The sequence below is a fragment of the Raphanus sativus genome, chromosome 4 (assembly GCF_000801105.2).
Source record: "Raphanus sativus cultivar WK10039 chromosome 4, ASM80110v3, whole genome shotgun sequence".
Lineage (NCBI taxonomy): Eukaryota > Viridiplantae > Streptophyta > Magnoliopsida > Brassicales > Brassicaceae > Raphanus > Raphanus sativus.
The window spans coordinates 30,051,574-30,077,033 of NC_079514.1; the positions used below are offsets into that span (position 1 = coordinate 30,051,574).

General features: G+C 33.3%; 6 protein-coding genes and 1 non-coding gene across 8 annotated transcripts; 3 read left to right on the forward strand and 4 right to left on the reverse strand.

Annotated features, from left to right (window-relative positions):
- Positions 1-5,905: 5,905 nt before the first annotated feature.
- LOC108851855 (vesicle transport v-SNARE 11) lies at positions 5,906-7,673 on the forward strand. 2 transcript variants are annotated; one of them, XM_057009832.1, is made up of 6 exons: positions 5,906-6,049; positions 6,387-6,528; positions 6,610-6,668; positions 6,757-6,954; positions 7,043-7,213; positions 7,314-7,673. In XM_057009832.1, exons 2-6 carry the CDS (start codon positions 6,435-6,437, stop codon positions 7,464-7,466), a joined length of 675 nt encoding a protein of 224 aa, XP_056865812.1. In that variant the 5' UTR covers positions 5,906-6,049; positions 6,387-6,434; the 3' UTR covers positions 7,467-7,673. The 2 variants fall into 2 exon arrangements, with proteins under 2 accessions (XP_056865812.1, XP_056865813.1); XM_057009833.1 differs by having other exon boundaries at positions 5,926-6,049; positions 6,399-6,528.
- LOC108851854 (uncharacterized) lies at positions 7,653-8,943 on the reverse strand. The gene is made up of 5 exons (XM_018625325.2): positions 8,578-8,943; positions 8,407-8,493; positions 8,186-8,335; positions 7,919-8,116; positions 7,653-7,830 (listed from the first exon to the last, which is right to left on the reverse strand). The coding sequence occupies exons 1-5, from the start codon at positions 8,749-8,751 to the stop codon at positions 7,732-7,734; spliced, it is 708 nt and encodes a 235-aa protein (XP_018480827.2). The 5' UTR covers positions 8,752-8,943; the 3' UTR covers positions 7,653-7,731.
- A 456-nt stretch (positions 8,944-9,399) lies between these two features.
- On the reverse strand, positions 9,400-11,082 carry LOC108853857 (uncharacterized). Its single transcript, XM_018627307.2, has 5 exons — positions 10,634-11,082; positions 10,458-10,544; positions 10,226-10,375; positions 9,711-9,908; positions 9,400-9,623 (listed from the first exon to the last, which is right to left on the reverse strand). Exons 1-5 carry the CDS (start codon positions 10,805-10,807, stop codon positions 9,525-9,527), a joined length of 708 nt encoding a protein of 235 aa, XP_018482809.1. The 5' UTR covers positions 10,808-11,082; the 3' UTR covers positions 9,400-9,524.
- A 692-nt stretch (positions 11,083-11,774) lies between these two features.
- Positions 11,775-13,191, reverse strand: LOC108849827 (uncharacterized). Its single transcript, XM_018623432.2, has 5 exons — positions 12,861-13,191; positions 12,690-12,776; positions 12,369-12,518; positions 12,076-12,273; positions 11,775-11,998 (listed from the first exon to the last, which is right to left on the reverse strand). Exons 1-5 carry the CDS (start codon positions 13,020-13,022, stop codon positions 11,879-11,881), a joined length of 717 nt encoding a protein of 238 aa, XP_018478934.1. The 5' UTR covers positions 13,023-13,191; the 3' UTR covers positions 11,775-11,878.
- Positions 12,567-12,638, reverse strand: TRNAP-AGG (transfer RNA proline (anticodon AGG)). The gene has a single exon. It is a non-coding gene; the product is annotated as a tRNA-Pro (tRNA).
- An 802-nt stretch (positions 13,192-13,993) lies between the features above and the next one.
- LOC108854932 (uncharacterized protein At5g39570) lies at positions 13,994-15,896 on the forward strand. The gene is made up of 2 exons (XM_018628610.2): positions 13,994-15,018; positions 15,548-15,896. The coding sequence occupies exons 1-2, from the start codon at positions 14,041-14,043 to the stop codon at positions 15,641-15,643; spliced, it is 1,074 nt and encodes a 357-aa protein (XP_018484112.1). The 5' UTR covers positions 13,994-14,040; the 3' UTR covers positions 15,644-15,896.
- Positions 15,897-16,008: 112 nt separating this feature from the next.
- LOC108854933 (uncharacterized) lies at positions 16,009-18,375 on the forward strand. Its single transcript, XM_018628611.2, has 2 exons — positions 16,009-16,224; positions 16,308-18,375. The coding sequence occupies exons 1-2, from the start codon at positions 16,160-16,162 to the stop codon at positions 16,741-16,743; spliced, it is 501 nt and encodes a 166-aa protein (XP_018484113.1). The 5' UTR covers positions 16,009-16,159; the 3' UTR covers positions 16,744-18,375.
- The last annotated feature ends 7,085 nt before the right edge of the window (positions 18,376-25,460 follow it).

Sequence of the window (25,460 nt, forward strand, 5' to 3'; positions counted from 1 at the left end):
TATCAAAATTTTAAGAGGAAAATTACTATCAAATAATCTTTCACAATATTTTTTTCATTAGGGATTTTAGAAAAGAAAAAAAAAGTATTTAATAAATTATTTTACAAATATTTTTTCTTTAGAATTTTTTTTAAAAGAACTTTCTAGTACATTTACTATTAAATCATTTTTACTATTACATAATTTTGAAAATATTTTTGTTTTCAAATTTTGTTTTGATTTTCTTATTATATATATTATTAATCATGAGATATTTTAACTCGTGTCAAAATTTTAAGCGAAAAATTACTATTTTTTTTTGAGCAACAATGAAAAATAATTATTAAATCATTTTAAATTTTTTTACTATCAAATAGTTTTGGAAATTGTTTTTTTTTCCAAAAAAAAAATATTTTGATTTTCGTAGTATATATTTTAATAATGAGATATTTTAACACATATGTCAAAACATTAAAAAGAAAATTACTATCAAAAAATATTTTGCAATTATATTTTTAATATTTTAATATTTTAAAATGAAAAAGTAATTTTAAATAATATTTATTATTTATTTTTAACCAAAATCATTTGTTATTACCATAGTATATATATTTTTGATTATGTGATAGTTTAACACATATCACAGTTTTAAGTATATAAGTTTCATGTATCACAATCATATAAATTAGCAATTTTTAATAACCAAACTTAAAATAAATTTTTGTAATTATATTTTCATTCAGATTTTTGATCGAAAAGAAAAATTAGTATTAAATAAATTATTTTCATTAATCATGTTGTCTATGTCTTCTCTTTGATTTAATTTTTTAGTGGCATGACCTACAACAACATAACCAATTTTCTTAGTAGCATGGAGAAATTCATTTTTCTACATAACTTCTGATTGCGATTTCTAATTCAATAATTCGTAACTTTATCCATTGCCAAATCATTCTTTTTGATTAAATTCTTTTGTAGCATGACCTATAATACCATAACCAATTTTATTTGTGGATAAAAACAAACACACATAAACATAATCATACCTAAGCATAATAGTCACATTAGCTTTCTCCATTAACTTACGTAGTACAATATAACATCTATATGTACAAAGGTCAGAATATAATTATCGCAATAAATAATGTACGGCATCAGGAAAATTATAAATCTTTTTTTAAAAAAAAATCAACATCAGTTTAATGTTAAGATCATGATATATATTTTTAGTTATTTTTTTAACATATGACACCAAAAAAGAAATGTGAAGATGTGAAAGAACATGCAAAAATGCGCTGATATTTTCAGGTATCTCTTATTCTGTTTGGTATCAAAATACGAGAAGTGATGAAATATGAGAGAGCTTAATCATTTATATAGAAAGATGTGAATAGTTGTAGTTCTTTTTGGTTTATGATTTTTTTTTAAAAAATAACTATCTAAATAGGAAAGTCGATTATTTATAAAAATATTGGAAATAATTATCCTACAAATAATTTTTTTTGATTTGGATTGGAAGTAAGGAAAACTACTATTAAACACTCTTTTAAAATTTTCTTATATTTACGATTAAAAGAAAGGACAAATACTATCAAATAATTTTTTTAAAAATTATATTTGCATCTGAATTTTAGAAAAGGAAAATTAGTATAAAATAATTTTTTGACAAATATTTTTTGTTGAAATTTTAAAAATAAAAATGTAGAGAAAATAATATTAAATTACTTTAAATTCCTTTTTAAGATTTTTTTATTATCTTATTATTTATTTTATTACTCATGTGATATTTTAACTCATATGAAAATTTTAAGAGGAAAATTACAATCAAATAATCTTTCAAAATTATTTAGTATTTTAGAAAAGAAAAAAATAATATTAAATAATTTATTTTACAAATATGTTGTTCTTTAGGATTATTTTTAAAAATAACTTTCTAGTAAAAAATTACTATTAAATTATTTTTACTATTAAATAATTTAATTTTTTTTTCTTGTTGATATATTTTTAATCATGAGATATTCTAACATTTGTCAAAATATTGAAAGAAAATTATTATCAAATAATACTTTGCAATTATATTTTATTTAATATTTTAAAAAATTAAAATGACTATAAATAATATTTATAATTAATTTTTAACCAAAAAAAATTGTTATTATCGTATTGTATATATTCTAAAAATGAGATAAGTTAACTCATATAAGAATTTTAAATATACAAATGTCAAGTGTGACAATCATGTTAATTAGCAAATTTACCAAACAAAGCTTAATATAATATTTTATAATTATATTTTCATTCAGATTTTTCATCTAAAAGGAAATTAATATTGGATAAAAAAATTCAAAACTTCTTTTTGAACAGGGTTTTGATAAAGGGAAGTTACTAAACAAAACTACTATTAAATCATTTTTAAAATATTTGTTATTTTTAAATAATTTTAAAATTTGTTTTTTCACAATTCGTTTTTATTATCTAAGTATATATATATAATGCTTTACAATTATCTTTTCTTTAGGATTTTAAAAATGGAAAAATTACTATTAGTGATTACTTTCTTAAAAAATTATTTTCATTATCTTATCATATATATTTTTAATTATGAGATAAATTAACACATGGCACAATCTTAAATATATAATTTTCATATGTCGCGATCATGATAATTAGCAGCTTTAAAGTTAATGATTTTCAAACCAAAAACTTAACTATTTAAACAGGAAAATTTTTTATTTATAAAAATAATTTGAATAATATTCTAAAAATATTTTTAATTTGCATTTGGAGAAAGTAAAACTATTATTAACAGTCCTTTACATTTTTATGTTTAAGGTTATAAAAGAAGGATAATTACTATTATATATTTTTTACAGTTATATTATCTTTTGAATTTTAGAAAAGGAAAATTAGTATTAAATAAAATGTTTGATAAATCATTTAAAAATGAAAAATTAGAAAATTAATATTAAATAATTTTAAATTCTTTTTAAAAATTATTATCTGATTATATAATTTATTAATTATGAGATATTTTAACTCGTGTTAAAATTTTAAAAGGAAAGTAACTATCAAATAATATTTACAATATTGTTTCTTTAGTATTTTAGAAAAGGAAAATTAATATTAAATACATTATCTTACAAATATTTTTTCGTTAGGATTTAAAAAAAAAAGAAAATTTCTAGTAAATTTACTATTAAATCATTTTTAAATTTTTATTTTTACCATCAAATAGTTTTGGAAATTGTTTTTTCCAAAAGAAAATTTTTAATTTTCTTAGTATATATATTTTTAATCATGAGATATTGTAACAAGTATGTCAAAATATATAAAAAGAAAACTGCAATCAAATAATATTTTGTAATTATATGTTTTAAGATTTAAAATGGAAAATTACATCTATTATTAATTTTAACAAAAATCATTTGTTATTACCGTAGTATATATATTTTTAATTATATGATAGTTTAACACATATCACAGTTTTAAATATATATTATCAAGTGTCACGATCATATTAGTTAGTAACTTTGAAGAATCAAACTTAATATAATCTTTTATAATTATATTTTTATTCAGATTTTTGATCAAAAAGGAAAATTAGTATTAAATAAATTATTTTCGAATCATTTTTTTGTTTAGGATTTTGAAAAAGGAATTTTTTCTGAATAAAATTACTATTAAATAATTTTTATTATTAAATATAATTTTTTTAAAAAAAATCAAAATTCGTTTATATTATCTAAGTATATGTATTTTAATTCATTATATATATTTAAAAAATGTAACAATATTAGAAGGAAAATTACTATTTGCAATGATCTTTTCTTTTTGATTTTAAAAATGGAAAAATTACGATTAATAATTACTTTCTAACAAAATTTCCTTTTTTTATTATCTTATATAATAAGATATTTTAGTTATGAGATAGATTAACACATGTACAATCTGAAATATAAAATTAGCATATGCCGCAATCATGTTAATTAGTAATTTTGAAGAACCAAACTTTATTAAAATTCGCATATTATCGTGCGCATAGTAGGATAAATTTTCCACCCCAAGCTACCTACCACAATTACAAAACCTTAATAATTTTCAATGGTTTAAGAAAAAAGTTTACACTGACTCAATAAAAAACATTTTATCAACTAAAAATATTTTCAGAATGACTCAATTCAAATTATTTTATCAACTAAAAAAAGGTATCACATATATTATAGAAAATTGGAAGCTCCTCACAAATATTATCTTGAAATATACCTTTGTCTCTCTATATTAAAATATTTTCCCTCACAAAAATTATATTTTACTATTTTACTAGGTTAAAACATGCATCTTGCGCATGATGAATATTATATATAACTATTTTTATGTATTATATGGCTTTTACTTATTATGAAATAATAAATATATAAATATTATATTACTATTTTACTAGGTTAAAACATGCATCTTGCGCATTATGAATATTATATATAACTATTGTTATGTATTATATGCCCTTTTACTTATTATGATATAATAAATATATATTGAATAATTTAAAATTAATAACTGCTACATATATAATTAAATTGGTGAAAACATATAAATAAATTTTATTAATCCAAACAAACACTTTTCTATTTTTGATCATTTGTATTTTGAAAAAAATTAAAATCACTGATAACAAATTTCTTTTGTGGGATGTTTAATAGTTTTAGTAATTTATAATTTTTAAAAGATTCAATGAAAAGTTTAAAATGTACATATTAAGTTGTCAATATTTGTTTAAAAAATTTCTCAAAACAAATCAAAGCAAATTTCGAAATAAAAATAATTACGTATTTTTATATGGTATATAATTTATTTAATACATACTAATATATATATATATATTAGTATTTATTAAATAAAACTTTCTACTTATATAATTTGGTAATCATTTGTATCTTGCTATAACCGAAATTTTAAATCATGAATCACAAAAATTTCAATGTGAGATTTAACAACTTTAGTTATTTATAGTTTTTTTTTAAATTTCAAAATATAACATAAACAGAAAAATCTAAATTTTTGTTATATATTTATGTGGTTGTTTAATTTATTTTTAAAAGTTACAATTTTAATATAGAATATAATTTTTATCAAATTTTATTATTCAAAATCATTATTGTCATATATACAGCGCCAAATTACGCAATTCCATGATTTTTATATAAAGAAACAATGAAGAACATTAATAATTAATTTATGGTTAGTTAAATAAAAAACTTATTATATATTTAGATGAACCAACATATTTTTCTACGAATTTTAAAAATGATTGTGATGATGATACGTAGCTACAAAAAATGTTAAAGTGATTTTTTAATATATAAGAGATTACTTATCAGTTATTATATTGTTTCGCCATTCTATGTCATAATAATAACAATAAAAACTCTTTTAAATGTTTTGTTAGCTATTTTTTTTTTTCAAACCAAGTTTTTCTAACCTCCATAAACTACTCAAACTATTTTGACAATTTTTTCTAAAAAAAAAAACTATATGACAGTTTTGACTTTGATTTAATCTACTAATTAATCATTGATTCATTAAGACTCATAAAACAATTTAAATTTTGATTTCAAGATTTATAGAACTTAATGGATGTAAAATAAAATAGATAGATTCATTATATACTTTTTATTTTTCTGACAGTATATATATATATATATATATATATATATATGTATAGTTTTTTCATCTATAGAATAAAAGTTGTAGTTTTAAAATATTTTAAAAATCAATTGAAAATAAAATAAACATAATAAACATAAAAGAAAAGAAAAGTGTGTGGTGGTGTAGGAAAGAAAGAGTGAATGTGGATGTAGCATATAAAATCACCTAATCCCCCGTTGAACATATATTTCCGACCATCCCCAGAAAGAAAAAGAATAATAATAATAATAATAATAATAATAATAATAATAATAATAATATTGAATCCATCATCAAATTCATCGCCGTCGTCTTTCCTTTCCTTTCCTTACCTTACCTTTGGATCTCTCTATCTTCCGATTCCGAGGGTTCTTCGTGTTATCAGGTCTCCTCTTCCTTTCTCATTTGCTCCCTTTTTCTAATTCCTATTTTTTTTTTGGTGCTTTAATCGCGCTTCGATCACATGAAGAATCTCCTCAATTATTCTTCACTTGGCTTCTTCCTTTTTGCATAAACCTCGTGTTGATATGTGTGTTGGCGATCTAAACAAATAATATTATTATTATTATTATTATTAGGGTTTACGGATTGTTTTAGAGATCAATCCTCTTTTGATATCCGTTGCAGTTCCTAATTTGATCCTAGAGGAAGGAATTGGATTTCATTTTTATCATTTTTGATTAATCATAAATTAATTGTGTGCTTGATTCTGAATGCTGCAGAGAGAGAGAGAGAGAGAGAGAGAGAGAGAGAGTATCAATCAATCAACAATGAGCGAGGTGTTTAACGGTTACGAGCGTCAATACTGCGACCTCTCCGCCAATCTTTCCAAGAAATGCTCCTCTGCTATTGCCCTCCACGGAGGTAATCATCATCATCATCATCATCATATCATTATGTAGAAAGATGATGATGATACACCTTTCTTTACTGATTGAATTGCAGAGCAAAAGAAGCAGAAGCTCTCTGAAATAAGGTCTGGCCTCGATAATGCTGAAGCTTTGGTATGTATATGCGTGTGTGACTCGAATATAGCAGCAGCAGCAGCCTCCTTTTTTATTATATATATATATTTTTCTTCTTATTCACCAGATTAGGAAAATGGATGTTGAGGCGAGGAGCCTCCCACCGAGCGTTAAGACCACCCTCCTTGTCAAATTAAGAGAGTTCAAGTCTGATCTCAACAACTTCAAAAGCGAACTCAAGACCATCACCACCTCTGCTAACTTGAACGCTGCTGCTGCTGCTCGTGACGACTTGCTCGAAGCTGGCCTCGCTGACACTAAGACGGTATGTAATAAAGACAAACTCACTAGTATAATAATCATCTCTATCTTTGCTACTCTTAACATCCTTTTGATTTGAGGAGGGAGGCCAGGCTTCAGCTGATCAAAGAGCCAGATTGATGATGTCAACTGATCGATTGGGTCGTACCACTGACAGAATCAAGGACAGTCGAAGAATGATGATTGAGACTGAAGAGCTTGGCGTCTCTGTCCTCCAAGACTTGCACAGTCAGAGACAGTCTCTCCTTCGCACTGGCGACACGGTATGTATGTCTCCCTCTCTTCATCATGAAGAAGACTACGTTTTATCTATCTACTACGTGTGATTGCTATCTCTTTTTAACCAATAGTGTATACATACAGCTTAGTGGAGTAGACGATAATGTCGGAAAGAGCAAGAAAATCTTGACGGGCATGACGAGGAGGATGAACAGGAACAAATGGACCATTGGAGCCATTATCACCGCTTTGGTCGCCGCTATTTTCCTCATCTTGTACTTCAAACTCACCAAGTAATCCTCTCTGTATCTATTAAACTCGACGACCAAATCTTTGTCCCTGATGAACGAATGGTGTGAATGTTTTATTTATCCGTTTCTGGCTTTCTGTGTGATAAAAGTTATATAGTATGTCTTTGCTACCTTTTGTATTATCTATCATGTTCTCTTGTTTGCGTTTACAGCTGTGTATTTTTATACTAAATGATGCAAATTGTTTTGTTTATTATTTTTATTAAACGCAAGCGTAAATTACATTTAGCTTAAAGCCTTGAGAATAAGAACTAGTTGTGTGTTTTTCTTTCATTCTTGAACCTGTTATAATCAGCGAGCAAGCTCTCAATAACCTTATGCTTCATGCTATCCACCAAACCAGTCAAAATCTGTAGAAAGCAAATCAAAAAACAAAGACCATGTATAAAATATAGCATTTTTTGAATTCTCAAACGCATATAAGAGACCGTTTCTAACCGCATTGGCTACGCTTTTCTTAACATCTTCGGGCACAAACCCAAGAACCGAAGGAAGGACGAAGCTTATGTTCATCTCTAATCGACCTTTGAGCCTTGTGTGGCTTCCGCCTCGGTCTGGGTACAATGCTCCTTTGACTCCAAGAACGAAGTCAGACTGTTCCATGACCTGGCCAAGCCCTTGAAGCTCCCATTTCATCTGAAAGTTAACCGTTAGAAGGAAACAAAAGTGTGTGATACGTCAAGGGGTTGTGTTTGTTTCTATTACCATGTTAAGCTCAAGAACTTTGGTTATGTTTAGAGGTACATCCGGTGGATAATCTTGACCGTTGGATTTGCATCTAATCCGCATGTCCACCACTGGCCATGCAGTGAGGAAGAGGAAATTTTTAGGTGACATGTGGATTCTCCATTCTTCCTGCACAAATAAAGTATCGTTTTGGGTAACGAATCCAAGCCCACTAAACATTAAAGGCAAATGGATGTTACCTCGTTAAGCCTATAACTTTTCGGTTTATCAGGAAAAATTGCTTTGAAAACCCTCGGTTTATCCTCCAAATACTCATCGAACAACGCCTGAAGTTTCCCAAAACGCATCAAACACAAAGTTGTGCACTGGTGGATATATATAACACTAGAGAATGGCAGTGAGAATGAGACCTGAGGAGACTCGTGCAAGAGAACGTCGGTAGAGAATTTAGATGAATACTTGGAGGGTTTTACAGTTGACAACTGGCAGTTGGCTCCCCACCGTAATGTTCTCATCTCCGCCGCCATTGACCTGCGTATTCCCTGCATTGTCGGACACGACAAAACTGCTGAGCTTACAGCCATGCTAGTAGTCTTTCACTCCCTCTCTCTCTCTACAGGTCTTTAAGATTGGATGATGTTTGATCTTTCCCACATGTTGAAAAGATAAGGTGATCTACGTCTTTCGGCCTTGTATGTAGACGTGGTATATCAGGGGACTATCCACCTCATCGACATTTTGTCTTCGTAGGACCCTCTTTGATTTACTCCTTTAGTCACGTTTTTTTCTCTTTAATAAGAAGTCTGAATCTCTTTCTCTCTGTATTTTTCTCCCGCTCTCTGCTGTGAAAACAAAGTCTCTTTCCTTTTACTGTTAAATCAAGTCATTAACAGTAAATGAGTCTCTTTTTACAGTCATCTAAAAATTGGTTTAGATGACATATAGGCATTTGCCTACGCGCCAAAGCAGGCTTAATTAAGTGAAATATTTTTTTAGATTAGTTTTTTTCTAAAATCATTTAGATGTTTACAAAATTGGTCTAAACATCCACCAAATTAATAATTTTCGATAAAACGTTTACATCCACCTAGTTAATAATTTTCGGTAAAACGTTTATCTATCGCTTAGGCACCACCTGGTGATTTCTTGAATGTTGTTTTTTCTCAAAATATTTACAATTGACAGCTTCAATATAGTTTTCACATAGTTTCCTAACTAATACTTCAACTGCGTAAAATTGACATGATTCAATGAACCAAAAACTAACAGTCCACCTTGTTTAATACAAACATATACGACAAACATGAACGCATAAATTACATTCAAACAATTAAAGCTTAACCCTTGAAATTAAAAATTACTTGTGTGTTCTTCTTTCGTTCTTAAACCTGTTATAATCAGCGAGCAAACTCTCAATAACTTGATGCTTCATATTATCCACCAAACCATTTAAAACCTGTAGAAAGCAAATAAAAACATAAGATAATTAATATATAAACTTGGAATACAGTGTTTTGAGTTCGCAAATGCATTTTTTTCTAACCGCATTAGCAACGTTTCTCCTGACATCCTCCGGTACAAGCATGAGAACGGAAGGAAGCACGAAGCTTACGTTCATCTCTAATCGACCTTTGAGCCTTGTGTGACTTCCGCCTCTGTCTGGGTACAATGCCCCTTGAACTCCAAGAGTGAAATCAGACGGTTCCATGACCCGGTCAAGCCCTTGAAGCTCCCATTTCATCTGAAATAAACCGTTCGAAGGGAACCAAAGACTGAGGTATATAAACGTGTGGGTGTTTACTGTTTGGGATTTTTCACACAAATAAGAATAAATTTCAATTCCAAAATAACTTAATACCATAATTTTTTTAAAAATCAAAGTTTTGACAAAAAAAAATCAATTTATTTCAATAGTATTGTCTTAATTACCATGATGAATAAAAAGCTAAACAAGTTAAAAAGATACATTAAATACACAAATTTTTAATCTTTTGAAACAAATAAAAAATCTCAAAACTTTAATTTTATTTTTGTGGAAGAGAGAGAGTAGTACAGTACCATGTTAAGCTCAAGGACCTTCGTTATCTCTAGAGGTACATCGGGCGGGTAACCCTGACCGTTGGATCTGCATCGAATCCGCATGTCCACGACAGGCCACGCAGTGAGGAAGAGAAATTTTATTGGCAACATTTGGATCCTCCACTCTTCCTGCACAATCATGTCGGTCTTCTCGTTGGAGTAACCGACGAATGCAACAACTCCACTTACATAAATGGAACATGGATGTTACCTCGTTAAGCCTATAGCTTTTGGGTTTATCAGGAAACATCGCTTTGAAAACCCTAGACTTATCCTCCAAATACTCATCGAACAACGCCTGAAATTTCAAAGCATTACAACACAAAACGGTTTTACACTGATGCATACATATAGAACATTATAGAGAGTGGGAGTTGAGAATGAGACCAGGGGAGACTCGTGCAGTTGAACATCGGTAGTGATTTTAGATGAATATTTGGAGGGTTTTACGGGTGACAACTGGCACTTCACGCCCCACCGTATTGTTCTCATCTCCAACGCCACCGACCGGCGTCTTCCGAGCATCTTCGGACACGACAAAACCGTTGAGCTTAAAGACATATTACCAGTCTTACTCTCTCTATTTTGGTCTTCAAGATTGGATGATCTTTGATCTTTCCCACTTTTCTCTCGCTCTCTCTATATATATATATATCTTCTGAGGAAAGGTTGCGTCTTGTTTTTTTTCTCTTCAATACGTTTTGAGAGTTTTGTTAAAGAAAACAGGGACAGAGAGTGAAATTCTCACGGTACACATTTGGAAGATAGTGGATTTCGTTCGAGACATTTTTGTTGAAACATTACTTTTCAACTTCTATAGTAACCGACTAACCGAGTACGTTTTCGGTTTGGTTTATTTTTTCAGGTTTTGGGTTTTTTTCTGGTTTTGTATGAAATATAGTGTCTGTCTGTCCGTCTGAACTAGCACAGAAATTAAGTCGATTTTATTTAGTTTGGTTCGGTTTAGTTAAGACTTAAGAGGTTACCCATTTATTTTGCCGTCTACGTGGTGATAATGTAAAGCCTCGTCTGTCACGCAATTGTTGATGAGAAAGACACGAGAACATTGAACGTTGAGAAGAATCTGTAGAATAACTTCTACGACACGCAGAGGTTTTGAAATAAAAAATTGCTTTCGAAACCGACAAACTCGGACCGAATACTAAGAAACCGATTCACTTAGGCGCCTAGGAGGCTAGGAATATGGATTACTAACTTTGACTTTATAAGAGCAATAAAGAGTATTTAGTTGTTAAAATGTTATTAGTTATAAGATAAATGAATTTATAATTAAATTTTAAATCATAAAAACAGAAATGATAGAACTATACGTATGAAAGGAGTATCTGTTATTTTTTGTTGAGGTTCGCCTGCCTGTTTTCAGTTTGTTTAATATCTAGATACTTTTCTAGATACACCAATAAGGGTGCTCTAACTTTAGAGTAAGCAATAAGCAAAGAACTCTTGTATGTAACTCTTTTAACTTTATATTCTTTGTATCTCAGACTTGTATTTCAGACTGGCAAAGTAAATTAAAACAATCAAAATCTTATATAGTATGTTACGTTGACTGTACTCATAAACGATTTGTTCATGTTGGATTGAGAAGCTATAAATGGTTGAGCATTGACATTAAAACTCGGCTTTAGTAGATAACTTGTGTAGTCTTCTCTCATTCTTGAACCTGCCATAATCAGCGAGCAAACTGCCATTAACCTTATGCTTCATATTATCCACTAAACCGGTCAAAACCTGTAAAATGGGTCCAAATCAGATCATGTGTAAATCACAAGAGTCTAAAGAAGATAGTCAAATAAGGTTTTCTATACCGCATTGGCCACGTTTCTCCTAACGTCTTCAGGTACCAATTCAAGAACCGGAGGAAGAACAAAGCTTATGTTCATCTCTAGCTGACCTCTGAGCCTTGTGTGCTTTCCTCTCCGGTCTGGGTACAATGCTCCTTTGACTCCCAAACTAAAGTCGGACGGTTCCATCACTCGGTCAAGCCCTTTAAGCTGCCATCTCGTCTGAAAAGAAGCAATGCAAAATGTTTGAATAATGGAAGATGAAGAAAACAAAGAGAGAGACAAGCTATTAGTTTGTTTGTTTTTTTAGTTATTACCATGTTGAGCTCAACAACTTTGGTTATGTCTAAAGGTACGTCTGCGGGGTAATCCTGACCGTTGGATTTGCAACTCAAACGCATATCCACCACAGGCCACACAGTGAGGAAGAGGAAGTTAATTGGTAACATCTGTATCCTCCACTCTTCCTGCAAAAATTCAATTTATCCAAGTAAAAACTTAAAATTGTGAAAAAGGGGGCGTTCCGAGAATTGAACTCGGGACCTCTCGCACCCTAAGCGAGAATCATACCACTAGACCAAACGCCCGTTTTGAACTTCTGTTTAATAAATTAAAATTAGATATATTAGTGGAAGTACCTCGTTGAGTTTATGGCTTCTGGGTTTATCAGGGAACATTGCTTCGAACACTCTCGATGTATTCTCCAAATAGTCATCGAACAACGCCTGAAACGTTCCTCAGAGTCACAGTTAAGAAACGCACCAAGCACAATTCAAACTGATTCGTGTTATAGAGAGAGAGAAGGAGACCTGAGGAGCCTCGTGGAGAGGAATATCTGTGGAGAGTCTTGACGAATACGTGGCGGGTTTTATGGATGACACCTGACACTTCACTCTCCACCGTGTAATTGGTCTAAGCTCCGTCTTCATCGGCCGGTAGGTTCCGAACGTGGCCGAAGATAAAACCGCCATTTCACCGAGTTCCCTCTCTCGCCCTCTCTTTTAGATTAGAAATTCAATATTTTCCACATCTCTCTGTTGAATCTGTGAGTAAAGATTGCGTTTTTGAATTTTTTTTTCTCTGAAAGTTAAGACTCTGTGAGCAACTTTTGATTTCCGTAGAGGTGTGTGTGAAGTTGCTTTTTGGTGGAGATTTTGGAGGGATAAGGTGATATCTGTCTTTCGGCCTTCTATGTCGAGGTGGCATATCAAGAGACTATCCACGTCTTCACAATTTGGAATCTGTAGGGCCCCTCTATGATTTCCAAACTCCTTTCCCCTTCGCATTCCTGGATGAGAAAAAAACCTGAAAGAAACCTCTGTCTGAGACAGAGGTTTCTACATCTGATTCTGATCTTACACGATCTCTGTCGTTAGCATTTGTTCCCGTAATATTAATGAGTTTAATTAAAATCATGGTTTGTAAAATCACTGTTTGTCCCTATCAACGATTTTTTTCTTCTTACCAAAGCACTTCTCATATGTGGAGTGTAGACGACACGATTGACATAAGATTTCATTGAAATAAGTTTTTGTGAATTCGAAGTCCTCTACTTCTCTGTTAGATCAGGTCAAGAACCTCAAAAGTCTTAACAGTTTACACAGTTATGGGCTTTCTTCATTTGCTAAATGGGCCTCAATTTTATTTTTTAATTTAAATTTCGAGTCCCATCGGCAATCTGTACGATCTGTCGGTAGAAAGAATAGAATAGAATGATGGTTTTTGGTTAAACTAGTCGGCAATCTGTACGTCAGCAAATCATAATAAGGCACGTGGCACAGTTTACACGGATCGTAGACTCGTAGTGGTCGGCATGTAAACAGCGGGAAAACAGGGCCCCACGCAAATTAACTAAGAGTAGTAGGACCAACAAATCATCATCATCACGAAACGCAGCGTTTCCCCTTCCCTCTCCGCGTTTTAAATCTCCTTCTCCTTTCGTCATTTTTTTGTCAGATCCAAGAGAGAAACTAAGAAGATCTTGAAACGATGCCGTACTACACCAGAGACGAGGATGAAGTCGACGATTTCGACGAGTTCGATCCGACGCCGTACAGCGGCGGTTACGACATCACAGTGATCTACGGCCGTCCGATCCCTCCAAGCGACGACACTTGCTACCCTCTCTCCTCCGCAGCCGACGGGGATTTCGAGTACGAGAGACCTGAATTCACCTCGTACCACGATCCTTCCGCCTACGCCGAAGAGGCTCTCCAGACCGAGTACAGCAGCTACTCCCGCCCCAAGCCCCGCCCCGGATTTCGCCCCGGTTCAGCCGGAGGCGGCCACGTCCAGGGCGAAAGGCCCGATCCCGGTTACGGATCCGGTTACGGTGGTCAGACGGAGGCTGAGTACGGCAGGAGACCTGAATCGGGGTACGGCGGAGCGACGGAGACGGAGTATGGCCGGAGACCTGAGCAGAGTTACGGATCTGGTGGCTATGGAGGTAGATCGGAGGTTGAATCTGGTGGTTACGGTGGAAGAACGGAGGTTGAGTATGGCCGGAGACCTGAATCTGGATACGGTGGGAGATCGGAGGTCGAATCTGGCGGTTACGGTGGCAGATCGGAGTCTGAGTCTGGTGGTTACGGTGGAAGAACGGAGGTTGAGTATGGCAGGAGGCCTGAATCCGGATATGGTGGGAGATCGGAGACGGAGACCGAGTATGAGCGTAAGCCTAGCTATGGGAGGTCTGAGGAGGAAGAGGAAGGAGGTTACAGGAAGCCTAGCTATGGGAGATCTGAGGATCAGGTTGACAGCTACATAAAGCCTAGCAGCTATGGAAGATCTGAGGAAGAGGAAGAGGGAGGCTATAGGAAGCCTAGCTATGGAAGATCTGAGGAACAGGAGGAAGGGAGTTACAGGAAGCCTAGCTATGGCCGTCGCAATGATGATGATGATGATGATGGGGAGCGTAGGAACCGTTCTGGTGATGATGAGGAAGGGAGCTATGGCCGCAAGAAATATGTAAGTTATAACGTCAATTTTTGCATCTAGATTGTGTGGAAAATAAGTTTGATTGATTTAACATAAAACCCTTTTGTTGATGAACTGATCTCAACATTGAAACTAAAGATTATAGTTCTAGTGAATGTCAACAGTTCTCTCACATCCCGATTTTGGGTTTGCTTGAACAAGAAGTTGCTTCTGTTACCCCCTTTAACTTCATTGGTTCAGTATTTGATTTAAACTGGACATCTTGTAGGGTATCAAGATCATAGTACACAACTTAACATTGCCGTTATTTGCATCTAGCTTTTAATCCCGTTGTTGATCACAGTGTAGCGGTGTAACTCGTCTTCCCATCCTAAAATGTGGTTTTACTTAATTTGAAAACTATGTTCAACTTTCCTATAATAACGTTTCTAGTTCAGTGTTTGTTTCAATTTGGACAACTTTTGAACATGTCCCATTGTTGATCATAGTGTAGAATAGTCTCTATGTTGAACAAAAGTGTTTGTCTTTCATTCCCTGTAACTCCATCAAAATTTTGTAGGGTGGAAATAACTCTGATGATGATGATGAGGAGAAGAAACAGCATCGTTACCAGCATCACCACCACCAGAGGCGTCGTGATGAAGACGATGACTAAAACACTCTCCCATGCTGGAGAGTCTTGTCCTGCTTAGCTTTATCTTACTAAATAAAAAAAGCTAAGGCATTTATCTTTGGATGTTGCTGTTGTGTGTGTTTGATTCTCTTTAGATACAGCAGAGCCTGTGTCTGACTTTGTTTCTGGTTTATAATAAGATCTTGAACTGGTATCGGGTCATCATCATCATGTAAACTGTTGGTACTCTGTGTTTCGTTTTTATGTTATGGAACTTTCCTCTTTTAGAGTTTAATAGTTTTATGGCTTCTGTTGTTTTGGTTTTGTCGATATTAATATTAAAAATCAAAAGTCATCGCCGAGAAGGAAAAATATTTTGTGTTAAAAGCCAGATTCGATTGTTTTTTATTGAGTATTTTATAATTAAAAACAAAAAAAAAGAAACCTAATCGGTTTTGTAATAGGAATGGGTTAATCAGAGACCTATACTGTATATACATTACACATCTTTTTGCTTCAACATCAGAAATTTACAACCAAACAATTCTAACAGAAGCAATGTCAAGCGCTACAGCTACAGTCCTCGATGAATCTAGCATTCCTAACCCCAGGAGTACATGGAGGTGAGATTCCACTAAATATATTGTTATGTAACATAAGATGATTATAAACGTTATACTGAAACGAATTTTCTGGTTGGTTGCAGGATGGACGGGCAGTTACGATACGACATTGCGATGAACACCATCATTATAATCCTCATTACTGATGCGATCTTACATATGACTCTGAGAGCCCACAAGATTCCCGTTGATGACATCGTTATGGGACTTTTATTGACGTTTGCTTTTTGGTACGCGGTTGTCACCATGATTAATTACATGTATTGGGTTGTAGCAAGCGAGGATGAAGAGTATTTACGTGCACTTTACACCAATGGACGCCTCGGTCACACGTTAGGCTTTTGTACATTCCTCTGCCTCCTTTATTCTATTTCTCACTTGGCTATGTACGTTGCTCTACTTTGTTTACTATGGTTCGTACCAGCCATGTTTGCACCGTGTTGTCCCTGTCTATGGAGAGGAGAGCCAGCTTGGTGGAACTTTGTGAAGAAACCACAACCCACAGTAGATATTGTTTAACTTTTAAGACTACACAATTTTTGATCTTCTATTCCATGATGAGAATTTTAGACAATTATTATTACTAAAAAAAATTAATTCCTAATTTTGTGCTTCGATCAATAGCTTATCAAGTGAATCTAGTCAATTTTTCTCAACTTTTTTCTCTTGTGATCGGTGAATTTTGCTTCTACTGTATCTATCCATAAACCTAGTGTTGACATGTGTTTCACGATCTAACAAGATATTATTAATTAGGGTTTACGGATTGCTTTTAGACATCAATCACCAAGAAAATTAGAGTACCTAGTCTTGCTTTGTTCCTGCTTAATGTAATTTGGGGTTAGTGATCATTTATCTTTTGGAACAATGAGTGAGGTCTTTAATGGATATGGGCGCCAATACTGCGATCTCTCTGCCAATCTTTCCAAGCAAAGCTCCTCTGCTGTTGCCCTTGACGGATGTATATTCATATCAACTGTTTCTCGTGCCGTAGCTTCCTTCCTCCCAGCGACATGTAAATCCTTTTACACCAGAATTTAACCAAAGAAAACAACTTGAACCCAGTACAGCTTTGGCTATCTATGTCCTTGTGCAAAACCAGTATGCCGCCCTTATGTTGTAACCAGTTTCCAGTTCTTTGAGAATCACCAACCATGAGATACATCACACGATGTTACATTGTGAGTGCAGCTATAACTTGACAATACGTCCCTGAGATTTGAGTCTTAGGGTTGCTTGATCCATTCTGATTGCATAACCCTGTGTCAAAGGGCTCTCAGCCTCTTTCCCTTCTCAATCAGAAACCAAGCTCTAAGCGTTGAGACATACGTGAGACATCCTCCCCCACGTTAGCCTCAACGAGACGCACATGAACAAAAGAAGACCCCGTTGCTCCACTGCGTCCTTACTGATTTGTGCTGGCCATCTTTAATGCTCCAAGATCCCTAAGCATAAACACGAACAGAATCACATGATCTCATGTTGTTCATCTTCCTCAACTCCCTTTTCACTTTCTTTATCGCCAAGTTCGCATCTTTCTTCGGCCTCAAAAAAATCTGCCTCCTCTGTCCGAAGTTAGATCGTATCTTCCACCAACGAGAGCTGCTAAGTCCAAACCACATGGCGGAGATAGCGAGTTTCAGTTTTTTGCAAAACTCAGTCGGCGAGCTTGTGCTCAGAGTGTTCGGACCGAGAGGAGAGAAGCGATATTAGTTTTGGGGTTCTGCTCTTGTTGCTAGAAGCGCTTAGGAGAAAGACACTACCCTAGTTACTTGCTTGTCAAGTTATCTGTTTGGGGCAAAACTCTTGAGGACAGAGAAAACAGAGGGTTGATATTAGAGATGATTGACAATGATAAGCCTGGAGATGGGTTCAAGATAGGGAGAGAATCTCATAGTTTCCATCCACATAAATCATTTTCTCGGGAATGAAGACGAGATCCCTGAAACTTAATCAAGAGTTCCGGAGGATGAACAAAAGGATGATGATGCTATTGGTTTTACCAAAACAAATAATAGAAATAACGAACATACATAGCAGAGGTTTGTATATATTTATACATAGATGAACATGCTTCTTGTATAATTCATCAAGTTTTTGATCAAGTGCATCTTGTACTGCAAGAAATCTTAAAAAAAGATATTATGTAGATTCTCTAACGGTGTTTTCAAACAATTCTTTAAAAAATGTTTAATACAAATTGAGAAATATTAAGATTGGACAAATTAGTAAATTTATATATAAATAAGTGTATTTTTTCAAAAACTTAAACAAAGGTGTATTTTTCAAATTATAATCTTATTGAAGTGCATTTATCCAAATTTTCCCTTAATTTAAACTATTATAACTCAATTTTGATTAGTTAACTAAATGGGTGGCCCGTATTTTACCATTTATCATATATAAATATGTGTTTGTTACCATTTAGATAGAATTATTATTATTTATTTTATTGATGGTTACTATTTTATGCCTATAATAATATACTATTATTATTTTTTAGAAATGTTTTATAACAGCATAGTGTAAATATTAATGTTTTATTCAAAATTGTAAAATATCAAAGTAGCCCAAAATGATTAAATATGAATATGTTTTGTTAAAAATTTGGATGTATATTTTTGTAGTTAATAGATTTAAATCATTTGATATCTTGGAGAATGTTCTGTTACCTATTTTTTGTCCATTTTGTAACCTATATAATTTTCTCTGTATGCACTAATTTTTTTTGTCTATATATTTATTAATTTAACAAACCAAATCAAGAATTACCGATCTTATTTATTATAATTAAGTCAGTATATTACTACTAATCCTCGAAATCTTAATATAACAAATTGGAACAAATTCATTATTTTAAACATACCTAAAGTTAGATTTTTGTAATAAATAGAAAACAAATATTTATTAGTGTTAACATTGTATATGTAGATAGTGAATGTTTTTTTTAATAAAAACGTGAATGGTTTCTTTGATATATATTTTGGCAAATATGTAAACGAACTGTTGAAAAATTAATAACGTTTTGGAGTAGAAAATAATTATGTTATGAAATGGATGTATGGATAAACATTATATAGTCTCTGTCATATAATTTGTTTTGAATATAAATATTCTACCCATTTAAAAAATACAAAAAATCATGTATAAAATCTTTTAAAATTTATGGTAACAAAATCTTCCTTTAGCAAGTATATATGAAATATTATAATTAGATTTGGCAACAAAACGATATATAGTTTTTAAGCAAAAAATTAATGTTGTTACTTAAATATAGGAATGGCAAAAGTAGTAATATTGATAGAACTATAAGGGCAGAATTCTATGAGGGATTCTGTTTTAATAGTATAGATAATTATGGTATTTTAAATTTCAAAATATCATTTAAATTAAAAATATTTCAAAAATATATACATATTTTTAGAAAAATATAAAAATTAAATCATAAAATCAAATTAAATCGTAAAATCATTAGTTTCTTATATATATCTACAGATTTTATAAATATTTTTTAATTTTCATTTTTGAGAATTATGAAATTTTACATCCCCTAGACTATATTATTAAACCTAATTGTGATTCATTCATTGTGATTCTATATCTTGAACGTATTATATTCAGCGAGCAAGCTCTCAATAACCTTACGCTTCATGCTATCCACCAAACCAGTCAAAATCTGTAGAAAGCAAATCAAAATAGAAGATCATGTCTAAACCTGGAATATAGCGCTTTTTGAATTCTCAAACGCATATAGGAAATGGTTTCTAACCGCATTGGCAACATTTCTCCTAACATCTTACGCCTACAAACGCAAGAACAGATGGAAGCACGAAGCTTATGTTCATCTCTCATCGACCTTTGAGCCTTGTGTGGCTTCCGCCTCGGTCTGGGTACAAGGCTCCCTTAACTCCAAGAATGAGCCTTGAAGCTCCCGTTTTAGGACCCTTTGAAGCTCCCGTTTCATCTGAAAGTTAACCGTTTAAAAGGAACAAAAAAGTGAGATATTTAGAGTTGTGTCTGTATCTACTACCATGTTAAGCTCGACGACTTTGGTTATGTCTAGCGGTACATTTGGCGGGTAATCTTGATTGAATTAGACATCATGTATGAGATTTGAAGATCTTAGTTACATAACACTACAAGAAAAAAGGGTTTTAATAGCACACGAGGATAGCGTTTTTAACGGTTATGCTATGTTTGTGATACCCGTGTTTTTTAGATAGTGTTTGGATATTTTGGAACGCTATGTTAGAATGTTGAATTAAAAAAATAAAATTCAGCGTACGGTTTTGAAGGGGGTGCCTCTGTATTATAGCAAAAACAATTAAAAAGTGTTATCTTTGACATTGGTGGTAGTGCCCGCGAGACTTAGAAAATTTTTGCCTCCTCAAAACATTTACACTAAACGACTAAAGTAAAAACCCCCAAATTTCTAGGGTTCTTCATTCTTCACATTTAGAAACTCTCTCCTCCATTTTGATCGATACACTCAAACTGAATCTCGACTTTCTACGAATCTCGCTCACATCATATTTCATTCTCAATCCCGAAGCTCCTTACTTATTCTCGGGTTTTATCACTTTGCTACCTCCTCCGATTGAAATCAATTTCGAAGGTTAACTCGGGTTTTATCGATTGTATTACGCAATTATGTTTCGTAGTTGTGATATTGGGTTATTACATGTTAAATTGATTCGTTTTTGTTCTATGATTTTCAGGTTTTACTCGATCTGATTTTCTGGGTTTCTCTTTTCTCTTAATTTTTAGGGTTTATTAACACCGTTCTTTTCTTTTGTAGATTACTCAAACCGCAAGTTGAAGAGATTTACAAGGTAAAAAAAGTAATAATAGATACTAAAATTTAGAAAATTCTTTCGGTTATCTTGTTGTGGCTTGATTCCGTGAATCTCTTGTATGTAAACTTTGTCGGAGCTGAAACATGGATAAATCATGGGTATGGTTGCCAAGGTATGGACTTCACTTTACTGTAATTTTACATATCACTTGTTTTGTAATTCTGGAAGATTATATATCACTTGTTCTAATCCGACAGGAATAGCCTTGAGTATGAAAAAGGAGCAAGTGAGTTTGTGTCTGCTGCATCAAGCCGTTTAGGTGGTCCAGCTGAAATTTTCTGTCCTTGTGTTGATTGCCGCAATGTCTGCCATCAGTCTGCTGAGAAAGTTTTGGAGCATCTGGTGATTAGAGGGATGGATCCAAAGTACAAGATTTGTAGATTCTGGTCTAAACACGGAGATACAAGGCCTGATAAGCCATCTGATATCAACTCGTCTGAAAATGAAGCGTACGAGTTGTTGAGAACAGCTTTCATGCCAAGTGAAGATTATCCAGCAGCTCATCAAGAGAATGCAGAAGCGTTTGAGGGAAGTGAAAGCCCAGCAGAAGCTGATTTCAGGAAAAAGTTGGAGGATGCAGAAACCCCATTGTACTCGAAGTGTTCAAACTACACCAAGGTGGCTGCAATCATGGGTCTTTACCGGATAAAAGTCAAAAGTGGGATGTCTGAGAGCTTTTTTGATCAGCTTTTGTCATTAGTTCATGACATGCTTCCCGGAGACAATGTTCTACCTAAGTCTACTGATGAGATGAAGAAGTTTCTGAAGCAGTTTGGTTTTGGCTACGATGTCATTCACGCCTGCAAGAATGACTGTATCTTGTATAGAAACCAGTATGAAGATGCGGTGAGCTGTCCAAGATGCAGTGAATCAAGATGGGAGAAGGATAAGCATACTGGTGAGGAGAAGAAAGGGATTCCGGCCAAGGTCCTCAGGTATTTTCCGATCAAAGACAGGTTCAGAAGAATGTTTAGATCAAAGCGTTTAGCGGAGGACTTGCGTTGGCACTCTACTAATGCTTCTGAAGATGGAAGTATGCGACATCCAGTAGATTCACTGACATGGGTTCAGACAAACAACAAATGGCCGGAGTTCGCTGCTGAAGCAAGAAACCTACGACTTGGTATCTCTACAGATGGCATGAATCCGTTCTCTATCCAGAGCACCAACCACAGCACATGGCCTGTTTTCTTAGTCAACTACAACATGGCTCCCACACAGTGCATGAAATCCGAGAACATCATGTTGACAATGCTGATACCAGGACCATCTGCACCTGGGAACAACATTGATGTGTATCTACAGCCACTGGTAGATGACTTGAAGAGTTTGTGGACAGAAGGTATGGAAGTCTATGATTCCTTTAAAAATGAGAGTTTTACTCTTAGAGCTAGAATGACAAAAAGATGGAGTCTTTAAGCAGATGGGTTGTTTGTGGAGGGCATCTAAATCCAGACTTTCATCGAAAGTTCGAGCAACAAAAAATAAGTCTCAACTGCAGAAAATAAAGCCCAGCAACATACAATCTTCTACAGCGTGGAATAATTGGGTTAAAGGAAGATGTACTACATCTTTCAAGGTTATATAACTGTGGATTACTTACATAAATAGTGTACTGATATTATAATTATTTTTATGTACTGATATTATGTTTGTGAGTTCTGTTTGTGTAGGAACAAAGTGATAAATACAGGGAGCTCAGGAAGGGGCAAATACCTCACACAACTAGCCGTAAAGGCATGATTAGACTTGCAGATGAGATGGTATGTAATTAATGTTAGTACTTTCGATATATGCTTAAATTCAACTGTTGACAACATTTTAATTTACCTTGTAGAGGAAAAATAGTACTGATCCTTCAAAAGTTACTAGAACTAAGGTCTGGGTAGCTGGTCATACACATTCTGATGGAAGACCCGTGAGTCAAGAATTTGCAGAAACAATAGTAAGTTATTTTAGTTCTTACTACAACTGAATAAGATTGTTTGCTTGTATTGGACACTTTACATGCTAGAGACTCCCATGTAAAGAAGCTTCAAGATACTCAAATGTGGTGAATTTTTTTTTAATGCAGGAGAAGATTAAGAGAATTGACAGTGGAATGGGTTCAAGTTCCGCAGATAATATAGGTGAAGATGCTGTCAGTCAGGTTCTAGGAAAGGATAAATCTGGAAGAGTTAGGGGGATGGGCCGAGGGGTTACTGCAACCAAGTTGGCATTCTTACATGCTAGAGACTCCCATGTACAGAAGCTTCAAGATACTCAAGCAGAACTCTTGAATAAGATTGAAGATTTGAAAAATGTGGTTTCTGACTTAGCCGGTAAAAAGGTAAACTCTTTTATTATGTTTAGTTATTATAACTTGTTCGCTTCAGAAGGATGAAGATTGTAATATGTTTCTTATGTTTGTTTGTTAGAAAAAATCCGATAGTCTTTCTACTTCTGAGTTAAGCGATATTAGCAAGGGAGGAATAAGGTGCCAGCTTCTTAATTGGGTTTCGAATGATGATGTGGTTGTTGCTGAAGGAGAGTTTCACTCTAGTGAACCCAGTTATAAGATTGGTCGTATTCCATTGGGTCCAAATGCGGCTGCTGTAGTTGTGAAGTCTGTTACAGTCGTAACAGCTTCTATATGGAGACCTACAACAACTTGTGCTAATCTTGGTCAGGCGGTAGGAGTGAAAATTGCATGGCCAGCTGAGAAGCTAATCTTGGACGATGATATTGACTTAGCAAACAATGGCAACATCAACGAATCAGAGGTAAACATTTAAATTGTGTCTTTTTAAAGAAAACAGAAGGATTCACCCAACTGATTCATCTTTTTAATGATTCAGCCTACTGATACTTCTTTTGGAAAAGTTCAAATCTTCGATTACTGGAAAGCAGAAGATGAATTGATTGCTGAGGGTGTTTTTGATTTCGACTGAACCAAGTGAACTCGTCAACAAAGTACCGCTTGGACCGAACGCTGCAATTCTGAGAGTTGAAAAGGTTATGAAATCTAATGCCTTCATCTGGAGACCTACGCCTGAAATGACGAAGATGGGTGATACCCTACATGAGACAATTGCCTGGCCTCTCGATAAGATACGGGTACCATTTCAAGAGTCACCTAAAGAATCAACCAAGAATTCGAATCAGGTATTTTATCTAACATCTTATTTCTTAGATGATATTTCTGTTTTGCTGATACTTGGATTCAACGATGATATTGTGATGAATGCGTTTGTTATTTTTTTTTGGTTTTAGAGTGCAAGTAACAGCAGTGGTTGTAGCAGCAAAGGTGGTAAACAGAAGTGCGCTCTCATGGATTATAACAACTCTGGACAAAGAGTTGCTTTAGGTCGTGTGTTCTCAACTGATCCAGCAGAGAAGGTGCATTTCGTTCCTTTGGGGCCTAATGCTTCTAAGGTCTGGATAGAGGTTTCCGAGTTCGATGGGGCACCAGTGTGGAGGCCAAACTCTGAAATTGAATTCATAGGTGATGCGGTGGGAAGCATTGTGGCTTGGCCAAATGATAAGATTGTTCCACTGTAAGACAGATCGGTTGCTTTTGAACTTGTTATGCTAGTACGTTTAACTAATGCTTTGCGGTTGTACTTTGCACTACTTGTGTGCTTTGCTTTAATGCTTTTGTGTAATATATGACAAGGATATTTTATGTTTAATGAAGTTAATGTTTCATAATATAATGGAAGAAAAACTATTATATAAATAAATAAAATATATATAAAAATATATATATATATATATATATATATATATATATATATATATTTCAAATATCTATATATAATATATATATTGCAGAAACAATTAGATGCTATAATTGTAAACAAATATATATAGCAAAATACTGAACTGCTATAATAGTATTATCAATAACTAAACGAAAACGCTATTATTATTATATTAAATAGCATTAATGACACGCTATGAAATATTATTTTATTGCAAAACAAAAAGCGGTATCGAATCTCAATAAATGATAGCAACTCCAAAAACCGCTATCTATTGTACATGACCTACTATCACGGGCGATGATACAGCGTTTCATAAACCGCTGTTATATCGATAAATAGCGTTTTTCGTCCGCTAGTAAAACCCATTTTTCTTGTAGTGTAATATCTCTCTCCATTCTTATTGTGACCGTTAATAGAGACATCCTTCCTTGACTACAATTTTGGCTTAACGTTATTCATCTCTGCACCAAAAGATATAGCCGAGTCTGTGTCTGAGATTGTTTCTGGTTCATGATAAAGACCTTGAATTGACTTTAGGTCATCATCATGTGAACATTTGCGACTCCCTGTTTCGTTTTTGATTTATGAAACTTTTTCTTACTGTTTTTCTTTTGTCCATATCAAATATGAAAAG

What these genes read in the sequence shown, in the direction of transcription:
- LOC108851855 (XM_057009832.1), top strand. Translation starts at nt 6,435, where the DNA reads ATGAGCGAGGTGTTTAACGGTTACGAGCGTCAATACTGCGACCTCTCC. An exon ending in TGCTATTGCCCTCCACGGAG is followed by an intron (nt 6,529 to 6,609) that starts GTAATCATCATC and finishes ATTGAATTGCAG; the next exon opens with AGCAAAAGAAGCAGAAGCTC. An exon ending in GCCTCGCTGACACTAAGACG is followed by an intron (nt 6,955 to 7,042) that starts GTATGTAATAAA and finishes GAGGGAGGCCAG; the next exon opens with GCTTCAGCTGATCAAAGAGC.
- LOC108851854 (XM_018625325.2), bottom strand. Translation starts at nt 8,751, where the DNA reads ATGGCTGTAAGCTCAGCAGTTTTGTCGTGTCCGACAATGCAGGGAATA. An exon ending in TCTTGCACGAGTCTCCTCAG is followed by an intron (nt 8,494 to 8,577) that starts GTCTCATTCTCA and finishes GGGAAACTTCAG; the next exon opens with GCGTTGTTCGATGAGTATTT. An exon ending in AAAGTTATAGGCTTAACGAG is followed by an intron (nt 8,336 to 8,406) that starts GTAACATCCATT and finishes TTATTTGTGCAG; the next exon opens with GAAGAATGGAGAATCCACAT.
- LOC108853857 (XM_018627307.2), bottom strand. Translation starts at nt 10,807, where the DNA reads ATGTCTTTAAGCTCAACGGTTTTGTCGTGTCCGAAGATGCTCGGAAGA. An exon ending in AAAGCTATAGGCTTAACGAG is followed by an intron (nt 10,376 to 10,457) that starts GTAACATCCATG and finishes ATGATTGTGCAG; the next exon opens with GAAGAGTGGAGGATCCAAAT. An exon ending in AGGTCCTTGAGCTTAACATG is followed by an intron (nt 9,909 to 10,225) that starts GTACTGTACTAC and finishes GGTTTATTTCAG; the next exon opens with ATGAAATGGGAGCTTCAAGG.
- LOC108849827 (XM_018623432.2), bottom strand. Translation starts at nt 13,022, where the DNA reads ATGGCGGTTTTATCTTCGGCCACGTTCGGAACCTACCGGCCGATGAAG. An exon ending in AAGTTGTTGAGCTCAACATG is followed by an intron (nt 12,274 to 12,368) that starts GTAATAACTAAA and finishes GCTTCTTTTCAG; the next exon opens with ACGAGATGGCAGCTTAAAGG. An exon ending in GGAGAAACGTGGCCAATGCG is followed by an intron (nt 11,999 to 12,075) that starts GTATAGAAAACC and finishes CCCATTTTACAG; the next exon opens with GTTTTGACCGGTTTAGTGGA.
- LOC108854932 (XM_018628610.2), top strand. Translation starts at nt 14,041, where the DNA reads ATGCCGTACTACACCAGAGACGAGGATGAAGTCGACGATTTCGACGAG. An exon ending in GCTATGGCCGCAAGAAATAT is followed by an intron (nt 15,019 to 15,547) that starts GTAAGTTATAAC and finishes AAAATTTTGTAG; the next exon opens with GGTGGAAATAACTCTGATGA.
- LOC108854933 (XM_018628611.2), top strand. Translation starts at nt 16,160, where the DNA reads ATGTCAAGCGCTACAGCTACAGTCCTCGATGAATCTAGCATTCCTAAC. An exon ending in AACCCCAGGAGTACATGGAG is followed by an intron (nt 16,225 to 16,307) that starts GTGAGATTCCAC and finishes GGTTGGTTGCAG; the next exon opens with GATGGACGGGCAGTTACGAT.